This window comes from Electrophorus electricus, chromosome 10 (assembly GCF_041902795.1).
Source record: "Electrophorus electricus isolate QZ-2024a chromosome 10, ASM4190279v1, whole genome shotgun sequence".
Classification (NCBI taxonomy): Eukaryota; Metazoa; Chordata; class Actinopteri; order Gymnotiformes; family Gymnotidae; genus Electrophorus; species Electrophorus electricus.
In genome coordinates, this window is record NC_137506.1 from 4,356,873 (window position 1) to 4,383,679 (window position 26,807).

Consider the following 26,807-nt stretch of genomic DNA (forward strand, 5'->3'; position numbering starts at 1 on the left):
TTCATTTGGAAAATACTGTAAATTCATTACTGGATAATCCAATTAATGTACACAAATTAATTAAACTAAAGTTTTTAAATTATTATTTTTAAATAATTAAAAGGTACATGCATTGGATGTGTCAGATTAGTTAACTCTTTCATGTAGAAAAAAAAAAACACACTTAGCTATATAAATATGAATTAACAGTTATATTAAAATAATAATGACCAATAAGCACATGCACACACACACACACACACACACACACACACACACACACACACACACACACACACACACACACACACACACACACACACACACACACAGAGCTGGAGCAATCAAATAAAGCACATTTCACAGGCCTCAACTGCAACAAGATCTTTTTATGAGGAGATTAGCAAGCATGCAGGGTGACTGTTTCCTGAGAGACTACACCATTCCAAACGGTGGTCTTAAAATCACAAAAATTCAGGAGAATGTATTGAACATTTAATAACCTTGGTTTTTAAAAAAACATCAGTCAAAGATTTGGAATGCATGTGTCCTCCAGTGAGCTGGATAATTCCAATCTACATCAAGTGTTCAGGTGTCTACAGAACACAGAATCGCTAAACGCTGGCAGTAAACAAATTAACTGGCTGAGGTGGCAGAAGACCAGGCTCTTCACTGTGCCCCTGTACCCCTGGTGTGTCGAGCAGCACTGCTTCTCTGAGAGTCAGCCTACTGCACACAACAGCAGCAAGACACAGACACATTTATCTGCTTATTGTTGAGACTGATACTGAAATAGTTCTCCTGTATATTATCAAACATATTATATAACAGAAGTATACTAACTGACAGAAGTATTACTAATTGACATGTAACAAAAAAAACTTTAAAACATACACAGTTAATCCTAGATTAAATGACAATCTTACTTAGCCACAAAGTTAAAACCTATATACAGAAACACGCAGAGAACCCATTTAAATTGTGTGTGCTAACCTGCACGTATTTATGTGTGCTAACATGCACACGTGTGGTTGCTGTGCTCCCTGCTCTCCACCTGCTCGCAGCCACTCAGTGTGGATTCTGTCTCTCTGAAACACACCCACATCCATGTACTGCTCTTAGCTGCATCTCTGTCACAGATTCAGGTTATATATACTAGCCTGGGAGAAGATTCATGTAAGCATGTTTAATACTAATGGGAACCTACAGAAACATATCCCATGAAGGATGATTTTTTAAAACTGAAAATCACTGATATTTAACTTAATGGTGTGAAATTATTGTATCCTTCTTTTTATTATTTACATTTCATGATAACAACCAATTAGAGATCATAAATAATCATAATAAGTTTAATTATAAATAAGCCATTCTACTGTTTTCAAATAACTGATGCTTTATATTCTTTAGAGTCATCTTAACCTGAGGAAGTTGTACTATTAATATTTAATTCTGAATGCAACTAGTTTAAAAGTTTGCAATTATCACTTACCTACTTTAACAAACATCACACATTCAATTGCATCAGTCTCCTGTAGAATGGCCTTCTGGAGAATAGCTGACATTTGCCACAATGCTGCTGTCTTTGTGTACATGCATTTGGTACCCTCTGCAAGAGTCTTATCAGTCTTCATATGAATAGTGTATGCCATGCTGAAATGACAAAGATCAAAGGACAATAGAGTCACTTATTTTGTGCTGACCCTTCAACGTTTTGTCTTCTGTGAATAAAAAAAATATCCACTTCTGGAAATTTAAGGTAGATATGTCAGCACTTTCAAATTTTGTAGATCTATTTCCTTTATAGTCTATAAATTGAACAATATGCATTAATAAACTTTTTTTTTTTAAATGGATTTGCCAAAAAATACGTGCTGTTATGGCAGCATGACTAAATAATAAAGAAATAAATCTAGTCATTTAAATATTCAAACCATCTTTTTTCATTATTTTCTTCTTTTCTTTTTTATTCTATTCTTTTCTTAGTGTTGCGAGTTTTGGAAGTTCACCCGTGGGAAACGATAGAATCAGACTAACAGAGCTAGGCAAGAAAATGGCAAGTGTATATTCAAACCAGGAAAACAGGGAGGTTCTTCTGTGTTTGTCAACAAGAGCAAAACAAATATGACAAGGAGGGGTGGCTACCTCAGTCCACTGCGCAGCATTCAAAGGCAATCAAATTTGTTTCCAATTAAAGTGAAACATAAAAATGCAACTGCAACAAAAGGCACTTCCGCATAGAATCAATAAACGCTTTTTCTCCCCTCCCTACATAAATTTAGAAAAAGACAGATCTGAATCTTGCATGATGAAGACATTATGTGTCATAATAATTAGGAACACAGACAAAAGAACAACTAATCAGCATGCAAATGTATGCAGACTCCAGTGTTTCAGATGAGGCAGATTTGCTACCTTTTTTTCTTTTCTTTTTTTTCCACAATTCATCTTCATTGCTAATCATTTGAGGGCTGCCAAATGTTCACTGACACTAATGCGTTACAGGTCAAGAGAGGCAGGTCTTCACCTATTACCCCCAAAACAATGTGCTTCCATTCCGTCCCCACTTCAAGCTTCACTGCAATTACTGCCAGATGCAATCACGAGTCTTGAATAGAAGCAACTGGGGCTTGTTTGTGGCTTGGATTCATTAAAAAGGAGGGTGAAGAAAGGAATAAATTACTTAATTGTACCAGGGAAAAAAATGCCAGCCAAGAGATGGGCAGTATAGGGCTCAGTGTGTGAATAGGAGACTAGTGCACTCCTGGAATGGAATAGTAGGATAACTAAGTATGGCCCATACAGAAGATTTTGGGTGTCCTCCAAAACAGATGGCTCCACATACCATTCGCTCTTGCCTTTGTCAGATGGCTGGCCACTTTTGTTCATCTGGGCTTTGAAGCAAAGTTCACAAAGGGGACTTGTAAAGAAATGGAAGGGGGAAAAAAGATTTAGCTTTGTTTCTGTCTTTGGTTTTGATCCGTGGATATTTCTGTCTTTACCTATATTTCCAGAATGAAGAGTGCGAGAGGGAGAGAATGTTGAGGTCTGAAAGACTACTATAGCTAAGACAAATCTGAGCTGTAATTGGAGGGTTCAAGGCCCTGCCCACTTAGGAGAGAGTTGTCAGGGACATTCCACATCTTATCCATTCAGGATCTATGAGATCACGCCTTGCTCTAAAGCCTGCAGGTCAACCCCTTTAAGTGATACACTGTGGATGTTAATTTCACTGCCCAAGAAAATTGATCAATTCTGTACTTGTGTGCCATAATGCCAATTGCACTGGAAAAGTTATAATGATATTATTAAAATAACTTGGAATCCCAACATGTAACTGTCTAAAAATTGGATTAAATATTGGATTGGTCAGTACTGAAATAATTATGTTAGTAGTATATGTTTACTGCACCCCATCATAAAGATTAGAGTCTGGCAGTGACATTTTTGTGCTTTTAAAATGAAATGACCATGCGTAAAGAAAATAATCAGAAGAACCATGTAGTAAAAACTTTCAGTGTAGTACACATTTTCAAAGAAACGCGACATTTTGTGCATACATCCTTCATCCGCTTTGCGCACTGACATTTTTACTACAATCTTCAACTGCGGTTGTGAACGATGTAAAACAAATTTACAGGAAGGTAAAAAAGTATTTTCTTTACGAATCTAAATAGGAAGTTTAGGTAAAAAAAATAGTTGCTTAACTATTGGTGAAAAATGTCTTGGAATTGCACATGTCTTTAACTTGAATGCTGGGTGAGGGATAATCAATTCAACCTATTAAGATCTCTGTCTGAAAATGAAAGCGTATAAACAGCACTCAAAGCCCATAATGACAGGTGAGGATGTGAGAAAGCTCTTGGAAAGGGAATAATGGGTGTAACAACAGAGTACTCCACACAAGAAAGGAAATGAGGGGGTATTATAAAATCAGCAGAGCACAGCTCGCTAAGATAGGCGGCCCTGTGTACACAAAGTACCTGCATATGTGAAGTATGCATGCATCTACAGTACTTGTGTGCTCATTGTTAGCATTTTTTACTGTCCCCATCCTTTTATCATTTTCTCCACAACGTCTCCCTCCGCCTTTCCTCTCTCTCCCCTTAGAGCCACTTGTCTGCCACTCTTGGTAAACAGAAGAAAGCACTCAGATAAGCAAATGATGGGGATGGAGCAGAATGGTTGTGTCTTATGGGGAAGCTTTCAGATGGGTATGATGGGAAAGGGTGAATGGGGTCTGCCTTGGGATGTAGAGGTGGAAGGAAGCTGGGAGGAGGCCCATCATAGGAAAAGGGAAACAGGGAGGGGTTTGCTGTTGCAGGAGCTGAAGAAAAGAATGGTGTGAGGCTTGGGAAGATGCTTTTGGCTCCTGCTCCTCGAGGGTCACTCCTCCAGTGTATTTCATTCAGTGAATATGGAACACTCATTTACATATGTGTGCAGTGTCTCTCCCACCTTTAGTCCTTTGTGCTACAGTGATTTGTGAGGGTGTCTCTGCTTCGATCCAAGAACCTTTGGACATAAATGGGATGAAGATGAAGTTGTGCGTGCAACTTAAAGGTGCGGGGTGCTTAAAGATTCATTCTTGTCTGCACAAATCCAAGAAACAGTTTCTTTGTTGCTGTGGCAACAAATGGAGCACAAGAGATTCAACACAAAGGCACTGAGTGGACAGTCTGAAGTTGTGAGTACTTCAAATTGTCATGGTGCCCCAATGGATCAGTAACATTACAACAATTCTGTCAGAGTGAAAAACTGCTACTCTGTCAAGATAATGTGCATTATTGGATTTGTATTAATGAGATAAGGAACCAAGAGCAGAAAAATCTTGGGGCCTCTTCCACTTGATGACCACTGCAATAAATACAACAAACCAAGATCCAGAGACATATATACCTTTAATGCAGCTACAGTGTCCAGTTTTCTATATGCATACAATGCATAAATGGCACATAGGCATGGGTCAGTGCAAACACGATGGGTGGATCACACCTGACGCACAGACACTGCTTTGCCTTCCGAGACCAATTATTTCCTAGCTCTAAGTAATTTCTAAGCAAAGAGATGCTCTTGGTGCTGCATTTGTAAGGATGACAGTTTGTCTCTTTGATGGGCATGTGTTTGTGAATGAGGTTGAAGGGACACTAGAGGATTGGACAGACAGCTCCAGTAGGTCGTGGAGAAAATTCTTGAATCATGTAGTGGCTATTAGTACGACTGTCACTCTTTGTGCGGTTGTCATGGGAGGGTTGTTGACCCTCTGGTGCTGAGCCCAGGGCCTGTGAAGCCTCAGGCAGGGCCTTTAGGACATGGTCTCAGCATCAAGATGTTCAGTGCTGTTCTGTCAGCTCTAATATTCAACACATTACAAATGGGTCCAAAAAAGTAGTAGGCTGGCAAATAAAACAGACAATGGTATTGAAGAGTTATTTGTAAAATAATAATGCTTTTTTGTTACAAATGCAATGTGAAATTTTAGGTTGTAAACTTACAAACAGAATGATGGATTTATTGAAAGCTTTGAAATATTCTTATTTATACCATTGGCTATTTTATGTAGGCAACCAAAACATTTTCCTTCAGTTTCTTAGAATATTCAATGACAAAGTTGTAACTTTTTAATTTGGTAGTCCCTAATTATGACTTATAAGTGAGTTTAGTGACACTCAAGACTGGGCACTGCATATCAATGGACTTTATGGTCCCCTTATCTAAAAATGACATAGGAACTCAGTACTTATCTTAAAACTAAATAGGAGCTCTACACTTATCTTAAAATGATATAAGAACTCTACACTTATCTTAAAATGACAAATGAACTCTACACTTATCATGACATAGGAACTCTATATTTATCTTAAATAACATAAGAACTCTTCACTTATCTTAAGTCACATAGAAACTCTACACTTATCTTAAAATGACAAATGAACTCTACACTTATCATGACATAGGAACTCTATATTTATCTTAAATAACATAAGAACTCTTCACTTATCTTAAGTCACATAGAAACTCTACACTAATCTTAAATTACATGACATAGGAACTCTACTTGGCTTGAGAGGCTGCACGTCATACCTACTAAATTGGTCTTAGGTCTCCTGTGCTACTGGTTAATTAAAGAATATTTGCTTACATTCTGGATTTTAATAATTAGAAAACATTTTTGCTACTTTAAAAGAACTCACTATGCCTTTTCTGTCACAAGTGACAAGGACACCACTTTTTAATTTGAGCACGCCCCCCCCACCCCCTCCCATATTTGTCTTTTTCCCTACCCTAGAATTTCCACCAATTACAGTAGCTTTGCAATTTCCAGCTGAATGGAAGGAGAAACAAGAGACATGGCAAAGCGCTCCATCTTTAACTGGGGTTGCACTTATGATGGAAGGAGCTTTTGTGAAGGCCATCTTTTGAATGTGCAGAGTCGAGGTCATTCATTAATTCACTGCCTGGCATTTAATAAGTACATCACAAGAAACTGAAAGAATGCAAATAATAACATTTCATAATGCAGCTGCACAAAGGATGCAGAGTAACTTCATTAATTAAGCAAGCCCCCTTGTAAATATGGCACATAATTATACATTGCTGGCCCTTAATTATCATGCCTGTTGCAGATTTCATTGCATGTTAATGTAAATGACAACAAATGAAATGGCCATTAAGAGCGCCTAATGAAATTATTAAATCAACATAATGAGACCAATATATAATTATTATAACAATGAGGTAGTTCTTTCTTGGTCTGATGTACCAATAATTTACATCAAGCTACATGCCCCCTTTCTGCTACACAAAGAAACCTTGGGACAGATCCAGACTTGTAATCACACAATCTTTTGAAAACAAAACCTTGATGGGCCAGATGTAAACCTACAAGTGTACAATGAATGCAATTTTACATAATTAACTTACTTATTACGTACCTAAAAAAGTATATAAGTAAGAAAGTAAAAGTTTTTTTTTATGTTTATATACATTACTTGTTAAAACATGCCACTGTGAAAGACTTGGTTTGTGTTCATTGCCCTCAAAGTATCACTTTATTACCCCACAAAAACGCTAATGATCATTAACTTAGCATAATGGCATGGAGGAGAACCACTCAAAGTGTATCACGTGTTAAGACTCTTTGGTCGAGCGTGTCACCACAGCCATAAGGTCCTATCCGATGGCAGTCATTAACAGTCTGAGGCAACGTGATAGCCTGCGGCAGCCTCTGCAAGGTGAGGCCGAGATGAAGGTCGCTTGAAGCCCCCCCCCCCCCCCCCCCCCCTGCCAGCCACTAACATAAGCCAGCCCATGGCAGGAGGAGCAATGGAGAGTGGGGAGGGAGGGCTAACACAATACCGTACTACTAAGGCAGCCTGGTGAATTTCACTCAGAATATAGGATATGAATTAAACAGGTTCTATCTATTAAAGGTACGTTATTGCTTGTGCACATTTTTTTCCCCCCATAATGGTTGATATAAACTGAAATGTCTTGTGCTACATTTCACAAGTTTATCTGAAGTGAAATCATTTTATTATTCTGTAATATTACATATATGCACATTCCACCTATGCATTATTTTATTATAGTCACCAAATCCATTATAGGAGCCATGCTAATTTCTCCTAAGTGCTTATATACCAAATCAATACTAACAATCCAGGTGCTTACAAGAAGTGGATAAGATGTTGGATTCACTGACATGGAGTGGCCCTGTGTTCACTACACTACTTTGCCAAAGGGTACAATAGTGTTTATTGATTTTCTGCCTTACAGGTTGACCTCAAGTTGTTTACATGGGATTTACAACATGGAAAGGTAAACCTAGATATACTGATAATATTAATTATATTCTTCAGATTTTATTGAATATATTTCTTAGAGCATCTTCTTTTATTTAACACAACCACTTAAACTCTGTTGTGAGCACAGCATGGAAAACTTTTTAACACTTTTCTCTCCAACATGACCCTTATTGAAGCCATGGGCATATTAATGAACTGTAAAACATGGCTGCATAGCACACAAAAAAAGTTCTCTTTTTATGGGCATCTATTATATCTGTAACATGGCCTTTGTGTTTCATAATACCAGCTTTTTTTTCTGACAAGAAGGAATATGTCCCTTTTGCCATCTCGCCAGTGGAGATTACACGCATAATTGTTCTTTAGGCTGCACTCAGTGTCCTGGAATAAAACACACATATGTTTCAAAGTGTGAATGTTGACATTTGGATGGTGAGGAGCCACTCACGGTCATTGTTTAGTAACAATATTCAAGTGCACCCTCAGGTTTTTTCCCCCTCTTTTGTGGTGAACCATTTTCCACGAAGGCCATTCGACCACATAATGACACCTTCAATGCACTTTCTATCTCTAATAACTTTTTTTATGCACTTGAAGTCTCAGCTACACCTCTTTCGTGTCTGAGAGCATGATAATTTATAATGAGAAAATATGAGTGATGTTTGATTACAAGACCACTGCTGTACACAGTCTGGTATGTACAGTTACTGATTCAGATTTAATGTTGCCCATATGAATTTGACATGAAGTATGGTGTATGAAGTTCAACCATATGTGTGGGTTAGACATTTATGTTGCTGACTTAGTACTAATTCACTCTGCATCTATATAAGCATTTGATCATTTCTTACTTACATATAGTGAACACAGTAGGAACACATTGTCTATATTAGCATGTAGAAAGCATTCACATCTCATAATTACTATATGTTACTTCTATAAGCAGTGTTTCTTTCTGTCTTCTGTGAGAGGTGAATGAAGGGCATGAACACTTTCTCTAATGATCACACATTCACTGTGCTATTTTGCTAATAGCTGGGCAGAGTCCTCCCTGCTCTGCAGATCCAGGCGTGACTGGTGTTGAATCTATATGATGCATGTGGAACTTGCTGTCATCGTCTATAGATAATCAGAATAAAAAAAACCTGCTTGAGTTGATTTCTCCCATGTCTACATAATATAGGAGAATTTTTTTAAATAGTTTTAGATGTTCCTAAAACTGCATAGTGTACACACCACCGTATATCACCTACTGCGACATTGTTCTTCTAAAGTTGGCACAATAATGCAGTGAGGTTTGTAAATGGTGTTTCAGTGACTGGAGAGAAAGCAAAAAAGCTCTCTGTATTCATGTGTTGATTCTGAAAAGCTGTCAGGCAGCATCAACAGGAGGGGCGTTGAGGACAGAAGTGCAAATAGTCAGGCAACATGAACAATGGCAGCAATGAGGGCTCTTCAGAAATATGGCGAGAAAGAGTTGGCTGCACTGGCGAGCGTGAGTAGACAGATGTGCTCTAATGTGTTTTGGCTGTCGCTCAACACCACAGCAACACCCAGAGAGGAGCTCAAACAAAGATAAAGACGTGGTAATTCTTCTGCAAGCATCATTCAGAGACTCTAATAACTCCTGGCGCAAAAGAATGACTTGAGTACATAATGATGTTTTGGACACTGAAGCTCTACACAATATGGCATACTGTATGTGGGACTAGACTTGTATTGTGCTGTATATGCCTGTTGAAGGTTGGTGTATGTGCCCATATCTCAAAATCACATGCATATGTGTGTGTGAGCATCCATACTCGTGTGTATGCATTTGGTCAGATGTCCTTCTTTGTAACGTATTCAACAGACTTTAATCCAAATTCATACTCTCACACTTACAGGCATCTAGTCCCTAACTCTCAATTACAAAATAACAGAACTCTTTAGTTATCCTAAACAACAACTGCACTCACCCCACAAAAGAACACAATTATTACAATTACAGTGTCTTTCTCATTAGCTCCAGTGTATTCCATCCTGTGTAATTGATGTTGTAGGCTGACACATCAGACATGAATATCCTCCTCAGCCCTTCTCTGCTTCTTTTGTTTGGGAGAGGGGACCGATTTGCATTCTGTAGGCTTTTTGGGTGATGAAGACTTCACACTCTTAGTCCATTAGCAAAATAGAGAAGAGAAAGAGAGAGTGAGCGAGAAAGAGTGAAAGAGAGAGAGAGGGGAGCACTACAATCTGAAACTCAGAGCTTGTTTGAGACTCTGACCCTCTCAGAAATGCCACTTTGCTTCACACATTAGCTGCTTACAAAGAAAGAAAGCTAATGTATCATCTAATTGGGTGAGCCACTGCATCTGATTCCTCTCAATCAGACTATTAGTTCGGTAATTACCCATCTGCCTCGGGTGGGAAATGGCAAGGCGAACACCAAGCTAATAACATTCTCAAGGGCTCTCCAGAGCCGACAAGATGAGGCTGATGTTGGGCGATGCAGTCTCAAACTATTTCAGCACCAGGGTGAAAACATTAACCAGACCCCGTTTGCCAACTTCCCCAAATTGAGTTTATTCAATTATTTACTTAAACACAGATTGTTCCATTTTCCATCCATTCTGGAGGGGTTTTTTCACCACCATAAAACACATGTCTGTGATAACAAGCACAGTACATAGAAAAGAAAGGGTTTTAAAGAGCTTTAAGGGAGGGGATGGTGGGGGGAACAAAAACGAGCTAATATTTAGACTTGGCAGTTTGGATTTTTGTGGCCATCTTTGCAGTTTTGCAGTTGCCAGTGTGGAAGGACGACCTTTTCAGTAATTTCTTTGCCAACCATTTGCCAATTCAGTAATTACTTTGCCAATTGCTTATTTATAATGAACTTCAGATACTGGAAGGATCTTAGCTGTAGAACAAATATCGACAGCCTGATATTTTCAGCCTTGTAGATGTACACTGATGCACAATAATTTACTTTTTAAAAATTATAGATCGTACGTTATAGATTAATCATATTGGGCTGCTCTCCCCCTGCTTACTCTGAGATTTTATAATCTTATAATATTTACAAAACAATTGAATTTCAAAAATGACATTTAGTTTTAAATCAAGATTCCTCCACAACATTGCTTAGTAACCATATAATATGCTAGTGACTGTTTTGTTTGTCCATCATTAGCAATCAGAATAAAATCGTTTTGTCCATAATTAACAAACAGGATTAGATCATTTTAGATGCAATCTCTTATCAAGAGGCATACAATGTCATTTGCTTATCATTGACGATCTTATCTATTTTCCTTACTCTTCAGAACCAGCATAGATTTTCTTAAGAATGCAGCATTAGAAATAGTTTAGATATTAATGAAATCATAACAAAATGTTTACAAAACACACACACACACACACACACACACACACACACACACACACACACACACACGTGTATATATATATATATATATATATATTTTTTTTTTTTTTTTTTTAACTCCCTGTATGTGTCTGTACATGTCATCTTGACAACCTTTAGTAACTATTGCTTAATAACTACTAGCATTAAGTCACTGAGGAAAATATATGCCTACTGTGCATGTTTTTAACACAAAAGATAGAGTGCAATGTAGAGCTAATTAGTGTCTGTATGTATAACAGTATAGCAAAGGATTGCAGAAGACCTAACATCAAATTTCTAGAATCATTGAAAGAAGGGTTTAGTCCATGTGGTAGGTATTAAATATCTGTGCATTTAGCATTTATTAACATTAAAAAAAATAAAAGGATAATCCTGAGCAGTCCTTGATTCCTTTCGAACTAGGCCATATTCTGAGTCCTATGGGTCCTCTATCACTGTCCTTCTTATGGGTCCTTTATTTATTCACATACAATTATTTCACAAGACATGAAAATGAAAAATAATATTGGCTAGAATTGACAATGCATTTTACACACAGTTACCCTCATGTTGGGTTTTCTATAACAAAAAGTCCTACAACAAACAATGGAAATAAATTATGAGTAATTACTAAAGCAAAGTTGGTCAAGGACACATACTAACTAACACTCATGAGGTGGAGAAATTGAAGCAATGAGCTTTGAAGGGTGAACGAACAAGCTGAACTTGTAATTCCTACAAAAAGGGTGCTGAGGACAATTGAGGAATGAGAGGAGACTTATGAGATTACAGTGTGGATTAGTAAATGACACTTGATTCATATAAGGATCTTATTGAGTGGCCTAGAGCTAAGCTCTCTGTTGCTTAATCCTTTCTAGTAAAAGCCCCTTCGAGATGGTAAATAATGAGACTTTTAATGTCATTAGGGAGATGGTGAGAACATTACTTGCAGAAAGCTTCTGAGCCATTTAAATGGGACAAAGCATTTTGCTGGCGAAAGGCGAAGGACTTTCCTCAGAATGTCTTGGAGATGTTTACACAAGCAACTATTGTAATTATTTCAAATGAAGACTAGAGACTGGCCTTCTTACCAATTTGTAGTAAAATGTTTTTTAATACATTGTTACAAAAAATATAGGCTCTTCAGTTATTCGCAACAAATGAATCTATTTTTACAAACAGGCACAATGCCTTGCTGTACATTTTGTAGGATAAGCACATGAATAATCACAAGTGTCAAAGCACTTTACTGCAGGTCATCAAAATGGTTTATGGGGAAACCAAAAAGAGTAGAACTGGATTAAGATGACAGAAGCATTATGTCACATATGCTGGGAAGAAAGTGAGTTTGTTAATTTGTAAAGGAGCGCAGTAATTAAGGAGCAGCTGTTTAAGTGAAGTAATTGAGGGACTGAGGAAAAGCAATACACCATGCCTCATGCCCTTGCATTACAGATCATAAATGACAGATCACAAGGCCAGAGAAGCTTCTGAACTTAAATATCCTAAATGACAATGTGCCATGACTAGTCAAAACATTTTCCAGATAATGTGCACATTATTACATCACTGCTTCCTGGGACAGCATTCCTTGCTATCACAGCTGAAATGTGGAACATACCATTTTTGACACCTGTGCTGTGGAAATGGCATTAACATTTGCAAACCAAAAAAAAAAAAAAAGTCTAGCTAAAATGTTCTTGATCATACCAAGTGTGACGTTCTTTAAAAACATCATAATTTGCAATACAAGTTAAGGAGGTAGTCACAAAAGTCAAGGCGCTTCTGTTTGGTGATGCAGATGCTGGGTTTGTCTCTCAGGGTTTACAGACTCCTACACAGAAGCCATGGCCTTTGTGGAGTGTCATTCATCCTATCTGTTATTTACTTGTTGTTCAGTGAGAAGCTCCTCCTGGCATTCACTGCCCTCAGGCTAGCCACAGGCATCTAATCCAGGCAGATCAACAAGCTACAGCCAGTATGATCACACCTTCGGTCTGATACAGCACTCCACTTCTCCCTGATCCAACAGTAGGTATTCATATCACAGCTGAGGTCTCAAGATAATGATACTTAAAACACATGTCACACTCAATTATCATCAGACATCCAGGGCATGAACCTCTGTGACTACACTATCTCACTCATTTGTTTATCTTACCCTTTTAAATTATTCATTTTCGGATCAATGTCCTTCCAGAAAACTAAATGGTTTATGATGTGTTGCATCACTACTCATAACTACATTGTCTATTTGTTCGGACCCTGACAGAGATCCAGATCAGAGTATTGCATTGGTATCTATACCCTGTAATCAGGATGGCATAACAGGGCTATATTAGGCCACAACCAATGAAGACACTAGAAGGGGAGGAGGTGTGGAGTGAGTTAGCTTGAACGATTCAGTCCAATTGTTAACAATTCATTCCTGTCCAAAGTCTGACCTGCTATTGAGACCACCTATTAGCTATGATGATATCTACAACTACTACAGCTGCTGCTCCCACTACTATTGTTATTATTATTATTATTATTATTATTATTATTATTATTATTATTATTATTAATAGTAATTATTAATATAATAACAAAAATATAAATGTTGAATTTTTATTGTACAGCTGTATGGTATATTTGACTTGATTTCTCAGTCAGTGCAGTCTTGAACAACAGATCCTGAGGTTTGAGCAACAGCCAACTGAACTCCATAATGGACTGCTGCTATAAACTGTTTTCTAAGCAGAAACTAACTAATAACATTTATGTTAAAACAACTTACTATGAAGGTATTGATCTTTGTTAAGCAGCTCTGTAATAAGTGGGATAATACATAGCCAGCAGATCAATACTGCAAAAAACCCATGCCATGTCAGGCCCTGCACACCCTATCAGGGTTTATTTTGCAATGATGTTCTGCTGGCTGTAGTGTCGCCTCTATATGTTACACTTGGGTGCAACCATATCTTGTGATGCTCACTGCCATCCTGACCTACAAAAAGGACTCTACATAGGACAGTAAAGAATGAGTGTCAGCATTTTTGTTTTGAAAGTATTCTAACTTAAGCATCACTTTATAAAACTACATTATTTTTAAAAAAAATTTTTGTTAAAAGTGTTACTTTTAATAAAGGACTCAAGAACCTTTTAGAAGTACTTTGGATGTTGAAGTTTAGAAATAATATTTTATGTACTGTCTGTATCTATATCTATGTGGTTCTATACAGAAAAAATATAAACTACTCTCGCATTGACTTGACAATCTTTACAAAGAGGTGACTCAGTCATTAAAGTAAGTACAAGGGAACTAAAATAGAACAAAGCTTTATGTTCTCAGCTTTAAACCATTCAAGCCAAACCACTGTCAATTTGGCAAGTTTATTAAATAATTAGCCTCAATGAGACCTGAAGTGTCAATCAGCTGTGTTATTTTTTACAGTTTGTTGACAGACAGAATGCCAACTAAAACCAGACTTAAGTTGAAATAGTTACATTACTTAAAACCAGATTTAAGTTTTGAGTTAATTAATAATTAATTAATGGGTTTTACTAGGTGTGGTTGAGGAGAAAAACATCACCAAAAGAGGACACTCTCTGGCCTCATTCAAAGGGCAACAACAACTTAATGATAAACACTTGCAACAAAGCTATAATTTGGTATTTTATTGCATATTCTTTGTAGACAAAAGAAAAGTCTCTTTGCCAGTAAATCTCTGAAGAGAAGCCTCTGCATGTCTGGGGTAAAGTCACCTGCCGTGATGTCAGCAATACCAAGAGAAATATCTTAAAACCACTGAAATATGTATGGATAGAATTACTATGCAACACTACAGAAATCAAAGTACTAGCGGCTTTTTGTAATGGTTGTTATCTTGGCTAGTTAGCTAGCTAAATTACTTAGATACAAGGTAAATATATTTTCTACTGATTTCACAGAAACAATTTCCATATCCGGTTCTTTCACATATATGTTGGACGCTCGCTCATAGATATATAGATGAATAATTCCAATAAATCATAGCTGTCACTGTCAGCCGCGGTGCCGCAAACTGATTGTTACTTAGCTGCTAGCCATGGCACTGACGTGTCTGGCAAATTTCAATAGCTGGCCCGCCCATGTCTGCTTCATGATCACCAGCAGAACTTGGAACCCAAAAAGAGTGTCGAGAAGGACGGTTGGGCTAAAAAGCTGTTGGTCTTTCTTTTTAAGCATTATAGGCTTTTTAAAGCTTTTTAAGGTTATAGTCCCTTAATTTTACCCAGTGCTGTGGAGAAAATTAGGGCAATATGTCATAGTCTGAAAAGTGCTGTGTGGTTGTTTTGCGTCTGTACAATACTTCGAAATCAGATTGATCATTTTAACTCTAGTTTTGCATGATAAAGCTATCTGGGGGTCAGTGTACCGCCAACAGTTAACCAGTATGTCCAACACTATCATATAAAACTGAGATGTTTATCTTTTCCATCAAAAGTAGTCCAGTCGTGCACAACTGAATTAAAAAAATAATCCTTAATTTTTTTTCATAAACGCACAGTTGTCTTTAAAAAAAGTATGGTCTTCTTTAATACACACACTGGCTTAGAATTTAGGTGGGTAAATAAATGTTATTCATATTCTTAAATGTGTCGATGCCCCAGCACTAAAAAAAATGATTAATGATCTCAGCAATAGATGTGACCTTGTCAAAGGCAGCGCCTAAAAACTTTGATGAATGGAAGGAGTCGGTAAAGAATGCAGGTGAACATAGGGTGACAGTGATGAAGCAGAGGCTTGTGCTCACACTGCCGTCTGGAGTGACAGGTGTTTCGAAAGATCCCTCTGAAGCATGGAACCAACCTGAGGAGGAGCCCCTGGAGCTACTAGGGTTTTGTTTTGTTTTTTGTCATTTTATTGTGTCACTGATATTCTCAGCCACTGTCATACAGCTAATTTAGCAGAATTTCCTGTTTTAGACTTTACATTACTAAGATTTGACCTGCTAGCTTAAACTGAACTGCAGTCAAAGCAAGGACTCTAGGAATATCCGTCACATAGAACGTGTAGTCTGGCATGCGACGAAAATAAATCACTTAGCTTGTGTAAACTATCAGCAGGCCAGGAAGTTTATGAACTTTGAGTTACGTTAGGCCATCAGTCACAGCTGTTGGGCTATGGGACTTGAAAGGGTATTAAACCCAACCGCACACACTTTTTTCCCTTCTCCTTCTGAATCTTTTTTGTTATATGTCCTGTGCAGCCTGTACAACTGAGTTTAAAATATCATGTCAAAAGATGGTCAATCATGGAGAGAATGGGGTCAGATAGGATTGATTGGCCAGTTATCTAGAGGCTTTGTGTTAATCTAGGCTAGCTCTAAATCTTTAGCCTCTCTTTTTCTGTATGAGTGTGTTCAGGTTACAGGGGTCAGTTTTCAAAAAAGAGACAATGGCTGGCCAAGGATGCACAGCTGCAGCGAAATGATTTAGTATTGCCTCCCCAGGACAAATCTGACAGCAGAAATAATTAACCCATCTCCCATGTTAACATTGACTGAAGACTTGACTGAAGTATCAAGAAAACTGGGTTTTAGAACTCGGAAATAGAATTCTAGAAAATATTAGGAATGTAAGCTCTGTGTTTTTAAATACCATTAGTAAACTTATTGTTTAGGCTGGTTGGTATATAGTTTACTGACTTCATAATTTGATGTAATATGCTATTTCATTAATGTCATATCATTATATCAACTTTGTTTAATCTTTCCCATGTAAAGCAATTTGATATTCGAAAATGTACATCCCCTTTTATTATTAACATTTATGGCATTTAGCTGACATTTTCATCCAAAGTGACAATTATGACTAAATACAATCCTGGCAACCTTCTCATTACTACTCATTACTACTACTAAGTACCTTAACCACTTAGCTACCACTGCCCACTACATTACTACTACATGCTTTATGTTATGATACATGAGTGCATTTATTCTTGCTTGGCTGTAATATCAAACCAACTGACATTATTTGACAGTTCAGATTGTGAGTATTATTCCAACAGTGTAATATCACAAATTCCACTACAATATTCATGTATGCCAGAATGTTTTGGACATGGATACAGCAACACATACCTAAGAATATGTGTGGACAAAGTCACTAAATTACACATCTCACATGTTTAATGACACGTGTGTGCTTTCTCTCAGGAAACAAGTTAACACCACTTTCACAAGTATGTCTGTTTGCTCCATCAGAGCTAGAAGACTTAATTATTATTCTTTTTTCCCTACCAAGTATGTACCCTAACATCTGTTAGGTGCATGGAGACTCTTGTTTGAACTGTGATGTTGAGCTGCTATGACAGTGTGAAGCTGACAAGAATGTGATATTTAGTCCTCTCATTGCCTCCTGTACCCTGTTCTACACATGCCCAAGATGACCACAAAATGAGCACAGCAGCCACATCCTTAAAATATAGCTGATGTAAAATGCATTGGTCTCTATAGGACAGGAGTAAGGAAAATACAAATGTAACCATTATCTACCTAATTATGGATGAACACCACAGCAGTTTGTTACATTTAATGTGTGATTTTGTGACTTTATTTGTATGGAGTCAGGTACACCTTTCAGGTATGACATTTATCTATACTGAAAGCATCACACTATTAACTAGCATTGTTTGGTAACTTCACAAACTTCAGGCAATACAGATGTCTAATTCATCACATAATTTTTTATTAATCTTTTGGTTGCGCCACAATATTTTGATTAACACAAATTCATGAAATGTACTTGGTAACACAATTAATGATAAAATCTTAAAAATATCCTTAGCCTGCCAAATTCATATCTCCATTGTAAACTCCACCAAACCAATCTGATAAATTGGTCATATCAAGATGTCATATATATATATATATATATATATATATATATATATATATATATATATATATATATATATATATATATATAAAATGCCAAACTGAAGATCCATTTGAAAAATAATAGGGTCAGTCTACATACACGCAGCAAAATGTCCATTGTCAAACTTTGCATGTTTTACAATCATTATGGGATATTTTGTCCCTATAAATACTACAATAGACTACATACACATAAATCGTCATATGTTTGTAGGAATGAGGGGGTTTAATTAAATATGCTCAACAGTCAGAGTTCAAAGAGCCTTGGCTCCTTAGTGAAGGCAGTCCATCTGTCCATCGATGTCTCCAATTCCCACTCACTAACTTTAATTAGGTGTGGATGCCTGTACCCTCATAGCTGATCTCCCACATGTGCAAAGAAAAGTGAGAGTAAAAGAATCCATCTGTCTCTTGTCTTTGGTAAAGGATCACAGATTAACACACTCCTACCCAAGGAATTTGTCCTTTGAATGAACTAAATGATCAACAAGATATGAATAATTTGGATGGAGTAAAGTCATTAAGTGGTGTGAAGTCTAAATAGAAGTGTGTCAATGATTAAAGAGGTGTCAGTGCCTTAAGAAATTGAGAAAAGAAGCATGTAAACCAAATCACAAAGTGAGTAAAAGCAGCCATCTTTGTTGGGGGCATCCTAAACTTGGGCATTCTATTAGAGGTGCACGACGTAGACTAAAGGTCATCCTGGATAAAGTTATATGATGTAGCCAAAGTAGATATCTCTGTAGCACGAGGGGAGAGGTCGACTTGCCACTAACCTTTCAATAAGTCTATCTTCCTGACTAATGAAACTGACCTTATCCTATTTACAGAATCCTCCATATAAGAAAGTGGAAATAAAGTGGGTTTTATAACTGCATTAACCTTTCTGTGCCATCAGGGCTCAGCACTAATATACAGGGTGAACACCATGTACTAAAACTACTCCAAGACTATTCTGAGCCAAAATTGCTGTTCACTGTTTAAAGATGGAGCAACATTTTTTAAATTCACTCAATATTGGTGTTGTTGGATAGGATGCATGATCTATGCTACAGAGTTTGTCTGTTCCTGTTTCTCCACTGTTCTACACTGTCTGGGCTGATGGACTCTTCAGTGCTATCCAGCCCTGTTGCTGCATCTTCCCTATGCTTCTCCACTCTTCTTCCAAACCTGTAAGAGTATAAATAGTGGGAGAGCCAATGAGGAGCAGGTGTCTCCTATCAGAAGACAGGTGATTGCAAGCGTGGCAGGTAAGTAGTACGGTCCTTGTCTGGAGTGGGCATGTCCCTCCCGGTAGGGGACCGGCCTACTGTGACAATATAGAAAACTAAATTACAGTTATTAAGCAATATTACATTAAAAATAATTAAACTACAAAGCTAAAAATTGCTTGGGACAAGCAGGATGTTATCTACTTTTTTTTTGTACAGTGTAGTTTATATGATGTTTAAACTTATTAGTTGTTTTGGGTCTTTTTGCATGATATGGGATGTAGCTGTGCAACTGTTAATGATTATTAGCTTTTATACACACAAACACACACACACACACACACACACACATACATACATTATATATATATATATATATATATATATAATGTATGTATGTGTGTGTGTGTGTGTGTGTGTGTAGACCAGCCAGAGTCTCAACATATGAGAGAGAGAGGAGGTCTGAGACCCATCGCATACTCCCGAAAGCCCAGTCTGACAGAATGGAACTATGGCGTTGGGGACCATGAGCTGCTATCCATGAAACTCGCTTTGAAGGAGAAGAGGCTTTGGCTCGAGGGGGCATGACACCCCTTCACCATTTTTACCACAACCACAAGAACCTGGAATACCACCAGACCACCAAGAGACTGAATGCCAGCTAGGTGGTCGATCTTTTTCCCTAGGTTCCAGTTTCGGGTCACCTATAGGCCTAGGGAGGAAAACATCCAAGCGGACGTGCTCTCCCGGCAACATGGCGCAGAGGCCCTGTCGACGAGTTCGGAACCTGTTCTCTCCCCCTTGTGCTTTCTGGCGCCTCTGGAGTGGGAGCTAGACCAACAGATAAAGGCAGCCAAGCCTCATTCACAATGCCCACCCAATCGCCTCTACGTGCCACCTAAACATTGGGGTCCACTCATCACGTGGGTGCATACATCAGTGGGGATGGGACACCCTGGTGCTATTCACACTGCACAGCTGATAGGGGAGTGCTATTGGTGGCCTGCGATGAATAAAGACATGGTAAGGTATGTGGCTTCTTGCACAGACTGCACCCGCAGCAAAATGCCACGTGCTCCCCACCTCGCAGATAAGCTTCTACCCTTGCCTACTCCCATCTGACCATGGTCCCACCTGGCTGTGGACTTTGTTACAGACTGACCTGTCTCAGATGGCCACACCATCATCCTGAGCCTAGTCAATAGATTCTCAAACATGGTTCGATTGATCCCTTTAGCAGCCCTGCCAACCACACTGGAGACAGCCACCATACTGTTCTGCCAATTCTTCAGGCAGTTTGGTCTACCTTTGTACATCGTTTTGGGCTGAGGCCCTCAGTTCATGTCCTGGGTGTGGAAGGAACTGCTGGGTAAGCTCAATATCACGGTCAGCCTAACGTCCAGCTACCACCCTCAGGCCAATGGGCAAGTAGAACGAGTCAACCAGGTACTAGGTAAGCTCCTACATCTCTACAGCCAACAACACCCCGAGACGTGGAACACGTACCTCCCATGGGTGGAGTACGCCCAGAACTCTCCGGCCCCATGGGAACCGGTCTCACCCCTTTTGAGTGCATTTGAGGGTACCAACCACCCTTGTACCCGTGGAACGCCCCCCCCAGTCAGACCAGCTGGCAGTGGAGAGAAGGTGCAAGGAGAGTGAGTGAACCTGGGAGGAGACACACCAGCGACTTTGTAAGGTGATCGCTGCCTATAAAAAGAAAGCGGATCAGAAAACGTGGAGAGACTCCACAATATGCACTAGGACAGAAGGTCTCAACCAGGGACGGCCATGCTGGCGCCACATGCAAGCTTGATGCCAGGTATGAGGGCCTATACACCATCATAGACAAGGTCAATGAGGTGATCTACAGGGTTGGCCTAACGGGGAGCAGTCGAGCATCGCGGGCCTTTCATGTGTCAGCACTAAAGCCCGTGAGGTAGGGTTCTCTCGCTGAGGAGGAGGGTCCCTCAGGTGACCCACCCCCACCCTGACCTCGTTGCCTCCTTCCATAGGCTACACCCGCTTAAGCCTGCGGCAAGTTGGCGGGGCTGGCTGCGTTCCAGGAGTCTTTGGGGGGTGGGGGGTGGGTGTGTTCTGTCACAGTAGGGTGGTTCCCTACCAGGAGGGACACGCCCACTCCAGACAAGGACCATACCACTTACCTGCCCCACTTGCAATTACCCGTCTTCTGATAGGAGACACCTGCTCCTCATTCGACTTCTCACTATTTATACTCCTACGGGTTCGGAAGGAGAGTGCTGTGTATTAGCGGAAGAGACCAAGATGTGATGTGTCCGTCCTTCCCTGCTGGATTTATCAGGCACTCTTATCAGCAGTTACTGTAGCACCAGTATTACTAACACAGTTATTCAGTAATATTGTCACTTTTTTATACATATTTTTGCTACTCTTTGTAAAATTGTAATACTAATTGTAATTAGTAAATGTAGTAAACAGATCTAAGCATATCCATTAAATTGCCAATCAAAGACATTAAAAACCATTAACCATTGCAGGTAAATTAGGCACAAACAGGCAGTCATATGGTGCATGGGGAGAGCAAACATGACAGATTATTTCTATCTGGGAAGGCTACTGCCTAGGCCTGTAAGTATACAAGTTAGTGAATTATTTTTGGACAAAAGTCCTTCTTTTTTTTTCAAATCTCTTAGCTAGCTATGTCTTTAGGCAGGCAGTGAATAGCATAAATAAGAATACTGTAAATTCTCCAAGATTATAAACTACGCTATGGTGTTTTACTGACTACACACTTCTCATTGCTGGGTATCATAGCTATTATGCTTAAAGAAACAAAGAAATGTGCCAAAAGGCATATCTCATCTGTGCCAGGTGAAAATCCTCAGTTACATCATCAGCGAGGTCTGCTTATGTATACAATCTAGTAAGATGGAGGCAGTGATGTAGTTGCCCAGACCCCTGATGCACCTTGAACTCAAGCATTTGCTGAGGTTTGCCAATTTCTACAGGTGGTTTATGCTCTCTTTTGGCCCAGTCTCTTTTTAACCTCCTCTGAGGACAACCAAACCAGTTGGCCTGGTTCCCTGCACCAAAAGCAGCATTCATTCCAACAATGAGGTCACCTATGGGGTCATTCTACCTGCGGGTAGTCTCATATAGCCTTGCTTTCATGTGCCTGTTTCTGAAGGTAGTGATCCCAGTGATTCAGGGTGGCCCTGCGTACACCGTCATCACCCTGCAAAATTCCCAAATGTGTGGAGATCCTCTACAATATTTGGAGAACTGGGAGGGGTACAGACCCAAGGAACAGAAAATGTTCTTTACATTTTCAGTATTTACTGTTCTAGTAGCTTGTCTGGTGTTCTTTTCGCATACTCAGTTGAGTAAAAACACTTGCGAGTGTTAACTGTTGAGGTTGTGGGTGTACTAGACTTCACAGTACTAACTTTGGCTTTTGAAGATGAGTCACGCACAGACAGATCCCTACAGATCTGTTCTGGGAAAAAACTCATCTGCCAACATGGCAGCTATAAACAGAATGTTCACTATCCATTCATTTAAATATAAACTATATGGCCAAAAAAGTTTGGGCATTCCTCCTAATAACTGAGTTCAGGGGTGTCAACCATATCCATTGCTAACAGGGTTATAAAAACAAGTGTATAAAATTTAGCACATACCATGTAATTTCCATAACTGGCAGTGTAATCATAGTGAGGAGCTCAGTGACTTTAAACACTGTGACTTTAAATCACCTGTTTTAACATATAGCTTGACAATTTGTGCATTTGTATATACTATAAGGACCAAAATAAAGTGTCAATGGCACTGCAGCCTTGTGCTTCAGTCCATAGCAGATCACATTAGTGGCTAGTGTTGCTATTTAGATTTCCATGGGAATAGCAAAGTAAAAAGTCAAATAACAGAAAACATAATAATCACATCATGATTATACATAAAATATATGTATAAATACATTTTCTGAACCTAATGAAAAACATACAATTCATTAGTCCATATAAGATGCTTTCCCTTGGAGCCGTGCCTGCTATAGGTCAGAACAACTAATGAATTTGGTTTGTGCTTCAATGAAATGACTATTTACAAGAAAATCAGTGAATGCAGTAATAATCTCTTAACTCTCCACATATGAAATTTAAGAATGAATCTTCATATGAATGGTTCTTGCATGAGATAAAATGCATTTTGCTGATTAGGTAAAAATAATTTTTAAGAATAAGAATGTAATTTAAAAAGTCTGTTTGTCCTCCACTATGCCATCATTGACAAAGAGCAGAAGTAATAATGAAGCTATAATGTGGAATCCTTCATATGTGGTAAAATGTGCACAGAAGTCAGATTTCAAATTTAGCAGTAAACTCTAGTTTGGTTGTCAAGAAATAAGGTCAAATATTTGGTGCATTAAGCTCCTGCACCTCAGTCAGTTAGTTTGTTATGACTGCTTAATATTATCCTTGGAGTCAAATGGCTGATGTGGTTTTCCAAAACTTTGTACCAATTACATTTACTGTGGAAACCTACTGTCACGATCAGTCCCTTCCATCTTCCGTGTTCCATGTTTTCCCTGTCTTGTGTTTAGTTACATTCCATACCTTCGTTTTCTCCTCACCTTGTTTGATTGCTTACACCTGTCCCTCGTTTCTAGTTTTTAAACCCTGTTGTGTGCCTTGGTCGGAGTTGTTCATTTGAATGATTTGTGAATGTGTTTCGTTGTGGTTCAGTGAATTTTTGAATGTGTTTAGTTTATTGATGGTTGTATGTATATTTGAAACATTTTGTTTGTTTGTTCCCTTAGCCTTAGTTATAGCCTGTTTCCCCGTTTGCCTTCGCGTGTGTGTTTATTTTTTTATCATGTATTTCCGTGCTCTCCGTGTTGGCTCTTTGACCCTGGACTACTACAACGACACTGATTTTGGATTTGCCCAAAATAAATCTTGCTCCTCTCCACACATGCATCCGCCTCCTTACTGCTCACCTTTACACAAAGAACAGTGCCCCTCAAAAATGATGTTAGCGTACCTTGTCTTTTTTTTTTTTTTTGCTTGCTGTATACAGCTTTTGTCAAATTAAAGATGGTAGGCTATTTTGAGGAAAAAGATTCAATTTAAACTTTATTGCATAAATGCAAGTCTAGTGTCTGCTACTCTAGCCCTGCTCTAGTCTGCTACTCTAGCCCTGCTCTTACACCTACTATATGGCTGAGGCCTTTATGATCAAATAGGATAACCTCGCTAATATATTTAGCAGTTATTATCTGACATATCAATGACAATTTCAAAAATGTACATCTCTTTAAGCCTTCCTCTACTTACAAAAAAAGCTATATTTGAAACTAAATAGTTCTTTAAGGTTTGAAGAGATTTATACATCCAGATTTTATTTACAATTTTAGTTTTATTATTAACAGATTTGTTAAAAATATTGTATTTAATTTTTTAACCATATTACAGTATAACTTATTAATGAAACACCTCTAAAAATGATGTCACTGATGTACAACAATTTTGTAAAAATCTGAGAAAAAAAATCTTACATATTAAGATTGCAAGGTGCTCAGTAAAAATGGAAATCAGCGCTAGTGCTAACAGCGCCAATGCTAACGGCACTAGTGCAAATGGCACTATCGGCGCAGCCAATGGCACATGCGCGGGGCCCACCATAGAACAGCGCCCTCTCATCATCACGGAGAGTGACGTGAGGAGAGTGTTTAAAAGGGTGAATACCAAGAAGGCGATGGGACCAGACGGTATCTGCGGGAGGGTCCTCAAAGCCTGCGCAGATCAGCTAGCCCCGGTATTCACCGACATCTTCAATCTCTCCCTGACGCTCGGTATTGTCCCGTCCAGCTTCAAGCGGTCCACCATCGTCCCCGTCCCGAAGAAACCTCGACCCTCCGACCACAATGACTACCGCCCTGTCGCCCTCACATCAGTCGTGATGAAGTGCTTTGAAAAGCTAGTTAGAGACTTCATCACATCTTCACTGCCAGCCTCCACGGACCCACTGCAGTTTGCATACCGCCACAACCGCTCCACTGACGATGCGATTGCACATCTGCTCCACACTACACTGACTCACCTGGACGAAGGGAGGGGAAATTATGTTAAAATGCTATTTGTCGACTACAGTTCAGCATTTAACACTATCATTCCCTCCCTACTCACTACTAAGTTGGGAGATCTAGGACTGCATACATCCCTGTGCGACTGGATCTCCAACTTCCTAACAGACAGACCACAATCAGTACGGGTGGGCAACTGCGCCTCATCCACCCTCACCCTTAGCACTGGAGCTCCTCAGGGTTGTGTCCTAAGCCCCCTGCTCTACTCACTGTACACCTACGACTGCACAGCCACTTCCAGCTCTAACACCATTGTCAAGTTTGCTGATGACACCGTTGTCGTGGGTCTGATCTCGGACAACGACGAGAGGGCCTACCTGGAGGAGATTAAACACCTGGAAAACTGGTGCCAGGAAAATAATCTCCTCCTAAACGTCAGTAAGACAAAGGAGCTGATCGTGGATTGCAGCAAGAAGCAGGAGCGGCACTACCAACCTGTGAGGATCAGTGGAACCACGGTGGAGAGAGTAGATAGTTTCAGGTACCTTGGTGTTCACATCTCGCAGGACCTGTCCTGGTCCCGCCATACCAGCTCCCTGGCAAAGAAGGCTCGTCAGCGTCTTTACCACCTCAGACGCCTAAGGGACTTCAGACTGCCCTCCAAGGTACTGCGGAACTTCTACACCTGCACTATCGAGAGCATCCTCACGGGGAACATCACAGTCTGGTTTGGAAATAGCACCAAGCAGGACAGACAAGCACTCCAAAGGGTAGTGTGTTCAGCAGAGCGCATCACTCACTCGGAACTTCCTGACCTGCAGACCACCTACTACAAGCGGTGCCAAACCAAGGCCAGGAAAATTGTGAAGGACCCCACCCATCCCAACAATAGACTCTTCTCTCTGTTGAGGTCAGGGAGGCGCTTCCGCTCCCTGAAGGCCAAGACAGAGAGGCTGAAGAGGAGCTTCTTCCCACAGGCCATTCGGGCCCTGAATCAGGGAAACTGATAAACTGTGGGGACCACCACCACCACCACGTAACATGACTGTATATCTGTACATCTGTATATATAGATTTAGATTTATACTCAATTAACCTGTTACAACAACTGTAGATATGGTACTATACAATGGATCTGTACATTCTGTAGATTGTGTACATATATACTCAACCATATACATTGTACATTGTGTATATAATCATAATATACATATATTGTACATACATTGTTAATATATTTTTGTACATACATAGAATATATATATTTATCTGTATATATTTTTTTTTCTCTATGCACCCCTGGTTCTCTTCCTCAGTTTGGACAGAGCACTCTCCACCATTTCACTGCGTGTTGTACTGTGTATGAATATGTATGTGACAAATAAACCAAACTTGAAACTTGAAACTTGAAACTTGAAATCAATAGAGTTGACAAGGGTCATCCCT

At 39.2% G+C, this 26,807-nt stretch overlaps 1 protein-coding gene across 2 annotated transcripts in view; it reads right to left on the reverse strand.

Annotated features, from left to right (window-relative positions):
- Nucleotides 1–401: 401 nt before the first annotated feature.
- Nucleotides 402–26,807, reverse strand: part of LOC145659331 (uncharacterized) — a 35,678-nt gene continuing 9,272 nt past the window's right edge. The window contains exons 2-4 of one of the 2 annotated variants that reach the window (XR_014125446.1): nt 1,472–1,632; nt 973–1,067; nt 402–708 (exon numbers count right to left, since the gene is read on the reverse strand). Coding sequence is in view for 1 of the 2 variants with exons in the window: in XM_081721072.1 (XP_081577198.1) it covers nt 594–708; nt 973–1,067; nt 1,476–1,632 (367 nt within the window). In the remaining variant the exon portion in view is untranslated. The remainder of the gene's footprint in view (nt 709–972; nt 1,068–1,471; nt 1,633–26,807) is intronic. The other variant, XM_081721072.1, reaches the window with a different exon arrangement.